The sequence below is a fragment of the Pelmatolapia mariae genome, linkage group LG10_11 (assembly GCF_036321145.2).
Source record: "Pelmatolapia mariae isolate MD_Pm_ZW linkage group LG10_11, Pm_UMD_F_2, whole genome shotgun sequence".
Classification (NCBI taxonomy): domain Eukaryota; kingdom Metazoa; phylum Chordata; class Actinopteri; order Cichliformes; family Cichlidae; genus Pelmatolapia; species Pelmatolapia mariae.
In genome coordinates this window covers 43,329,545-43,337,886 of record NC_086236.1, presented here as the reverse complement: position 1 = coordinate 43,337,886, position 8,342 = coordinate 43,329,545, and the positions used below count along the sequence as shown (strand labels likewise).

The following is an 8,342-nucleotide window of genomic DNA, read 5'->3' as shown; positions in this document are numbered from 1 at the left end:
ACAACTTTTTTTTAAATCACACAATAATAAAAGTACTATTTGGGTTTCAGTGGAATACATAAACATCAGGACTTTGCCCTCATCTTCCAGACAGTGGAAAAATAGGACAAAGATACTGGTGTCCTTGTTATCTAATAAAAAGGAAATGGTAGGTCTAACAATATTTTGAAGGCTTTTATTCCTCTGATGATAATTTAATACTTTTAAAGATGGTCAAATGCTACAATTATAAGTTTTTGCTATAAAATGTTTTATTTAAAAAAAAAATATCTGTATTTAATATGCAGGTTAAGTTTTCTGACAACAAACAACTGATTTGCAATTGTTTGTTTTTCCTCTACGTAGAAGAAGAAGGAAAAAAAAAGTAAGACCCCTTATTAACTTAAATACACAAACTTGGTACCTATTGATCAATCTGACTTATTGCCTTTCAGTGTGAAAACATGCCGGAGAAGCCGATATAACTTAAAAATAAAGAATAACGATTTGATTACAAAAGTGATGTTTATTTTATTAAGACAAACTATAGAAGAAAATTATTTACAACACTGCAAGGTGTCCATTCAGAAACTGCTTTGAATTGTTAATTCTTTAAAGCAGCGGTCCTCAACCCCTGGGACACGGACCAGTACCGGTCCATGGGTCGTTTGGTACCGGGTCGCGAGAGGCTCGGGTGTGAAATTTATGGTTTTAAATATTTATGGTTATTGTTAGCTGCTAATAAAGTTAGACAATTACACAGTGAATTCGTGTTTATTATTATATTTACAAAATACCACAGTTTTTGTTTTGGTCGTATCATTTTATTTTGTTGTATTCATCCGTGGTCTTAAAGACCGGTCCGTGGTGCAAAAAAGGTTGGGGACCACTGCTTTAAAGGACCCCACTGAACTCAAGCCTGACATAAACACAAAGCATGAAAAAGCATCTTTTCCAAAAGCTGTAAACAGTGATCATCGTTCAACAAAACAAGCTTGGCTCAACAAATGAGGAACGTGTGTTTGTCAGTATTTATTGAAAAACTTTGCAATAATTCAGTTTATCACAGGCTCACAAAATGATACATGAGTAAAACTGATAGTCACTCTTAAAATGTAAATACAAAATGCCAGAACACGTTATTGTTGTGGACCAAAACACTGTAACAGCCAAGAAAACATCTGCATGAAGTAGATTTTAATACTGAACCCACAGTGTCAATGTCCAATGTGTTGTATTTACTTGCTAGTCAGTCCATCCATGCCTCATTAGTGGGAGCAGTACTGTCTCTCTCCCCCCAGCCCCCCAGCACAGTGTATTTTCTCCAATTTGTAAAAATTAGAAAGATGTAGGGCGGCAAGAATGTGATGGTTCAAAGGATTTCAGTGAATATTGTGCACAAGAGCAAAACAAAATCCATCCAAGGACCACTCTCTTTATGATTTTCAAAAATCATAAACATTTATCCAACAGGCCTATTTCACAGCAGCCATTTGACTTAAAATAGCGACTAAACAGACACGAAGCTTTAATAATGTGTTTAGATTATTGACACCTGTGTCTCCCTACTATCTGCTGTGGCTGCTGCGAAATAGGCATAATGCATAATCCCAGGGTGGCTTCTGGTTAAACTGAATTTGACACAGAGCACTCGTATCAAATTTGCACTTCTCTCTTTATCTACATCTCTTCTGTTCATTTTATACGAATTGAATTACAGAATACTAAAAGGAAGGTTAGTGACTTTTAGCCGCAGACATTGCCTAAACCTGATGAAACTCATTTAAAAATTTCTTGCAGATAAATAGCTGACTAAACGATTAGAGCATAATCTTACAAGTCATTTGAGTGTCTAAGTTTCCCAGGTGTGCAACAGCATTTCATTACCTTTATTCAAAGCTGTCTTGATGCATGCTGAATCATCCAGGTAAGGAAATCCCAAAAAGTTGATTCAGTTCATCTGGACGTGGCGTTTTCAGTGTGAGAAACATGTCGTCACTCATCCAAGTGACTTCTTCAGTCTCAGGTGAATGCAGGTTTCCCCAACATATTAAACAGTACATTTGCATTTCCACAGCTGTTTTTAACTTGAACCTTTAACTGCTTAATAAACTTAAGAAAATGCACTTTGCATATTTGTCTTCTCTCTCATAAAATGAACCCAACAAAACCTGCATTGAGCTGAGACCAAAGAAGTCGCTTGGATTAGCGATGAAACATTTCTCCCACTGAAAGCTCTACGTCCAGATAAACATAATTAGCTGGTGGGGATTTATCTAAAGCTGCATTTCCACCACAGGTTTCCCAAAGAATAAGGAACCTGCGGAGTAAATCAGGATGTTTTCCAGGGACCCGGCAATATTTTAGAGTTTTGAGGAAATATTTAACCTAACAAAACATCCTTTCTAAGCGGTATTACTGTGAATGGGGCTTCGGTTCATGTCTGCGACTACTGCACTTCTCACTCACATCACAATATGCTGCAATACCTCACAAAATATGTTCAATCTAACATTTTGGATCCACTTTGTGATGACTGCATGTCTCTTTAGTGGCAAAGAATTGCGCGCTCACCTCGCTCATTTCACATTACGACATCAACATTTTAGTGTGCTCTACGCTGAAGTAGTGATCCGCAATATAGTGGCAAGCCTAATTTGCCTAATCTTCACAGCTCTTTAAACCATGGTGAAAATGCAGACAACCAACAGTCTGAAGAAAGCTTTTTGTGCCTTGAAATTTCCTGGGACGTTTGTATGGAAATATAGCTTAGTACACGATTACAAGGACCCCAGAGTGGAAAAACGTGATGGGCACAGAACATCGATGGCCATCGAAATGTATTTTGATTTAAAATCATTACACCTGGCCTCTAGCGTGCTGCAAATAATGCTGATAAAGGTCTGAAATGGCTGCGTAGGAACTTCCACACACAGCACAGCTCACACCATCTGAAGGCTTTTCATTTGACATGCTGGCATTCTGAGTCACGTGTTTCTTCACAGTTCTTAAAGGGGTAATGGGTTTTCCAATTCCATTTTTACCTGCACTGTCACAACTGGCCTCTTTATCTTGCACTACATTTGCCCTGCTGGGATGCTCAGAAGAATTACCCAAATCAGGATCCTGGCTTTGAACATAGGAAGTCACAATTGATTCCTGAAAAACTGGGTCTGGATATTTAGATAAGGGATCTGAGAGAGAGTTAATTTCCTCAGAAACTTGGCGTAATGTTTCTATGCCATTATTGGTGGGAGGGTTTAGCGTTTTCGTGTTTGATGGTGCATTGCGATCATCTACTGATAAATCAAAATCAGAGTCTTTGCGTACGTCTTGCGTTGAGGAATGGCAGAGCTGGTGACTAAAGAGCATGTCTAGAGTTTTAAAGCTGCACTTGCAGCGCTCACATTGATAAGGCAGAAACACTTTCTTGGGCCTGACTTGAACCCACTGGAACTCTGGGTGCTCACTCATGTGTTTTTTGTAAGGCTCTACAAACCGAAAACCTTGCCCGCACTGAGGACACGTGAAGCGGCCATGCCTGTGACGATGAATTCTCTGATGGTGCCACAGCTTTTTCCAGCTTCCTAGTGTTTTACCACAGCAGGCACAGGTGTAGCTTTGACCTGGGGCGTGTGTGAGCATGTGGGCTCTGAGCCTGCCCATGTGTCTGAAGAGTCGCCCACAGTTTGGGCACAGATATCTCCTGGGATCTGATCTGTTGTCTACTTTGTTTAACTTTGACACTAGGTGTGAGATACTGTGAGCTGGTATTACCGTGGACTGGAACGGTTTTTTCAGGATGTTGGAGTGTTTCTTGCGGATGATCTGTGGCTGTTTCTTCTGAGTTTCACAGCTGGCAGCTGCCACCAGAGCTGAGTTGTGCGCCGATGAGCACCTGAGCGCAGGCACTGTGTACTGAATTAACGACACCGTCCCCTCCTCCTTAATCGCAGAGCTGGAGGCATTTTTTTCCACGCTGCACTGACTGCGATGGGCGTTGAATTCAGACAGCACACCGAACAGCTTGTCGCAGTACAAGCAGCGATAAAGCTTTGCGCCGGTGTGCTCTCGCATGTGGCTGTTGAACTCCTGCAAATGGTCAAAAACATTCTTGCAGATGTGGCATGTGTACGTTAGCGAAGGCTTTGGGCGTCTGTGTGCTTGCGCGTTGCCATCGCTTCCCGAGGGTCTACATGAGTGATTTTTTGCATTGCTGTAGTGAGTAAATGATTTTTCACAATGGGTGCAGTTGTAACGCTTCACAGACCAATGCGTGAGCTCGTGAACACGGAGGAAATAGGCCTGCCCGAAAGCTTTGCCACAGATGTCGCACTTATAAGGCTTCTCTCCTGTGTGGACTCGGACGTGTCTTATGAGCGCCGACTGAAATGGGAATGATTTGCCACAGTACTGGCAGACTTTCTTCTCTCTTTTTTCCACTGCTCTTTGCAGCTCCTTACTGCTTTCCTCTGCTGGCTCTCTGCTCTGTTCCTCAGCCTTGCTGTTCTTACACTCCTCGTTCAGCTCGTGTGCATGCGTTTCCATATGCGCAGCGTACTCAGAGCAAGAGAATTTAATCTTGCAATATGGGCACTTCTGATATATATTGCTCTTTCTGTGAGTCTTGAGATGAAGATTTAAGTTAGAGTTTTTGCTAAAACCCTTGCCACACTCTGAACACTTGAACGGCCTCTCTCCTGTATGAATGCGCTGATGGATGACGAACTGAGACAGAAACTTAAAAGTACGACCACAGTAACCACATTTCAACAGGGTTTTACCCCCCTTTTTAGTATAGATGACATTTTCGCCAACACTGGCGTTAGCTTCCTTTTCCTCATCACCGCAGTTTGTTTTTGGTTGGGTGTCACCACCCGCTTCGTGGTTCTCTACAAGATGCTCTCTTGGTAATAAAACCTTGTTTACCATCCTCCTCCTCTTACCACCTCTCTTGCGTCGAAAAACAACATTTGGAACGTCAGATTTAACTAAGGGAGTGGTGCTGTGCTGGGAAGAATTGGGGCTATTTGACCTGGGCGCAGGTTTTAAATGCTCCAGGTCTAGCGCTACATTCTCAGCTTTGACAGCAAACGGGGCCCCAATAGATGTCTGCGTTTGCTCAGGGGGAGTCAGGGTATCTGTGCTAGAGGGCTTTGCCTTTGGCAGCTCTGCATCTGCTGGAGACTCTGAGAAGTCTGGTGTTTTTGATGGTGACTCCTCGCTGCCATTTATGTCCAATGACTGATTTACTTTAAGGTTATCAGTCTGAGTTGGGTTTGGCAAATCAGATTCTTTCAAGCTGTCTGAAGGAATAACTTCAGGCTCAGGCTGGGAATTCACCTCTGCTTTTGGTAATGTAGTTTTGTCTTGTTGCTTCTCCTGCTCTAGTCCTTCCCCAGAATGCAAGGGGAGCTGATCATCCCTCACATCTGAATCTGTCTCATGTTTGTCAGTGTCCACCTGTTTTTCTGTCTCTGTGCTTTTTCCGCAGTCTATGTCAGTGCTCAACGCCAGCAAGGCCTCCTGGGATTCATCCAGCTTGGACACTTTTGCTGGAAGTTGCTGATCAATTTGCAACTTAGTCCTTCGTCTCTTAACACCTTTAGAGTTGGATGTACGAGTACTTTCTGTAGTCCCCGCTTCAGTTTGTTTTAGATCCTCCTTGTCCTTCTTGCTACGAGATTCTAACTTCTCATCCTGCATCAAAGTAGGTTGCTCCACCCTACTCCTCAGTGTTCGTGCAGGACTGCTAAACTTATTAGCATGAGGACCAGGAGCAGCCATAGAAACCTGGTTTTGAAAAGCTGCCATTTCTGATTTTCTTGGCCTTCCTGGTCTTCTTTTTGGAAGCAAAGGAGCAGCGACTTGTACGTTGTTATCCAGGACAGGCTGAGGAGCGGGCATCTCATTTTGAGCCGCACTATTTATTAACTTACTATCCACAGCGTTAGACAAATCATCACTGTTGTGGTTTTCCACACTTGCTGGCAAAGGTATGGTGGTGCTAACTTCCTTATGCTGAACAGCATCTGCAGCATCTGGAACTCTTTTGTCTTCAGTCGGGGCTGGTTTGATTTTACGGGGTCTCCCACGTTTCCTGTGGATGATCACGGGCTTCCCTTGGCTGTCTGTTGTAGAGCTGCACACGCTGGCAGGAGTCAGAGATTTTGCTTCCACCTCTGCCTGCGAGGGCACTGCCTCACTGCGCTGACAGTTTCTCTCGCCGGCTCTTTCAGAGCTGACATGAACATCAGACTCCCTGCTCCCAGGCCGTTTCAACGCCGTCCCTTTCATTTTATCTCCCCGCCTGGAGTCCACGTCTCCCTCACTGCATGTCTTACCTTCGGGTATCTGTGGAAGTAAAAAGAAGAGTGAACATTAATGAATTAATGCTTTTATTTTTGTTGCACAAATCATTTGGAAAAGCATGTTTATTAAAGGTGGAAAGAATAAACACATGAACTGGGAATCATTTGCACATTTCAAAAACTATAGAGAGATATTTGCACAAATATATCTACCAAAATTGGTTCAAACTGGAAAACTAAGCGTGCATATTCACATATGCACAGACGCATGACTTCATAACACATCACATCAGACTGCGCTCTTCATTAGTGCAGATTTAAATGACGCTGTATACTGTAATAAACAGCACAAGCTCATCCACTTGTCTTTCTCACTGGCTACCTGCTTGCAGTCCGAAGAGGCATGATTGGAACTGCGAGGTTGAGGTGCCACAGAAGTTAACTCAGAGACTGTATTTTGGTCACTGCTTCCTCTGCTGAAGGACATTTTACTCCCCATGTCAAGAGTCTGTGGATTAAACAGCGACAAGGAGGTTGTAAAATGAGCAGCGACGCGTAAAAGCAAAAACGCTTCGGGCTGGGGAGTAATTATTCCCAGGATGAAAAATAGAAAATTACTAATAAACTGCATGCCATGCCCATTTGTCGTGATAAGTTTAAAGTGGATGGTTGAACTGGGATCATCTCATGCACCCACTGACTATTTGTACAGATAGGTGTACCAAACTGCAAATTTATACTGGAGAAGTATAGTATAAGCCATAACTGGATCACACACAGCCAGATTTAAGCTCAATAAGCATATGCTGCTTTGCAAAACTTCAAGTTTTCCCACAAAAAGATGAGCAACCTTTTAAAATGATCTAAACCCGCTGGGAAAGAAGCAGAGTTTGCAACTGGTTTTACAGAGAACTGCTGAGTTTCATAACCTCGTGACTTAAAAATACCCCTCTAAGTGGACTGACCCCCTTTTCCCATTACATTTCCAGAGGTAAATCTAGCATTTCTTCTACAATAGTTATATAAAAGTTAGTCAGAAGCGGGAGATGGACTTTTCCAATTTAAAAAAATAAAAACCATATAGCATCTTATAAATAATGATGCATCATTACACAACTGCTTACAAGCTATTTGGAATGAGCTCCCTAATAGGCACCTTTAGCATCAATAACAATACTCTGTATGACAATATTTAAAGCTCCTCACATCATATATCACCAACAGTTTAAAGCGACCGGACCCGCAGAAACATGCACACTATCCAGGCTCAAAGTAGATTCACTGCAGTTTGCAAAAGCACAGGGCATATGCATTAGATGTAACAGAAGAAATCCAGCCTAGCTTGACAAGATGTGCGTGGTTGCTATTGTTATCCTGCCTTTCATCTCCACTGCAGGAACACTTCATCTGATGGAGACTTTGTGATGCTCACGAGCTGCTGACTCACATTTAAACCCCCTCTCAGACACAGCCGTGCCCCACTGGCTCACTTCTATAATGTTTTACAGCATTTACAGATTTAAAAAGAAACCCAGCTACCAGTTATCATTCAAAGCTACCAAAGCCATGACTAACAATGTAAGTTAGGCGTTATCGTGTGCTAGGCCACATCGCTAGCTCCGATAATTTAACATCACAGGCCACACGAACCTTAAGCATTAATCGCTACGCCTGCTCACACAACTTTCTTTACAGCTAGTAACGCATGTGTAGTTCATCTGTAAACGTCTGTGATGGGTGATAGTAAACACAAAGTGCTTGCCTGCGTGGGAGAGAGTCAGAACTGGTTTCTGCGTAGCCATGCGCTGACCGCCTCTCAAACTAGAAGTAGCTAGCACTGGCTAACTCAAATCTGACACAAGAGCTGTGGCTACGAGGCATTTTGGACGCCCTTTTCTTACAAGGATGCACTGCTCTAAGAGCTGAGCTGTTAATGTGGGCCTCGCTTTTTCTTCTTTTCTGAGCAGTTGGCAGAAGTGAATCAGTCGGTATCCACACACAAAGCAACCTGAAAAAACTGTTAATTAAGACGAGCGCACAGAGCGGGTAGTT

At 42.6% G+C, this 8,342-nt stretch overlaps 1 protein-coding gene across 2 annotated transcripts; it reads right to left on the bottom strand.

The window, feature by feature from the left end:
* Positions 1-508: 508 nt before the first annotated feature.
* si:dkeyp-84f3.9 (zinc finger protein 184) lies at positions 509-8,315 on the bottom strand. 2 transcript variants are annotated; one of them, XM_063487631.1, is made up of 3 exons: positions 8,053-8,315; positions 6,673-6,798; positions 509-6,333 (listed from the first exon to the last, which is right to left on the bottom strand). In XM_063487631.1, the coding sequence occupies exons 2-3, from the start codon at positions 6,787-6,789 to the stop codon at positions 2,839-2,841; spliced, it is 3,612 nt and encodes a 1,203-aa protein (XP_063343701.1). In that variant the 5' UTR covers positions 6,790-6,798; positions 8,053-8,315; the 3' UTR covers positions 509-2,838. The 2 variants fall into 2 exon arrangements, with proteins under 2 accessions (XP_063343701.1, XP_063343702.1); XM_063487632.1 differs by lacking the exon at positions 6,673-6,798.
* Positions 8,316-8,342: the final 27 nt, after the last annotated feature.

Bases quoted from the DNA above. Each gene is read 5' to 3' on its own strand.
- si:dkeyp-84f3.9 (XM_063487631.1), bottom strand. From the start codon at position 6,789: ATGGGGAGTAAAATGTCCTTCAGCAGAGGAAGCAGTGACCAAAATACA. The intron at 6,334-6,672 runs GTAGCCAGTGAG...TTACTTCCACAG, and splicing joins CCTCTTCGGACTGCAAGCAG to ATACCCGAAGGTAAGACATG.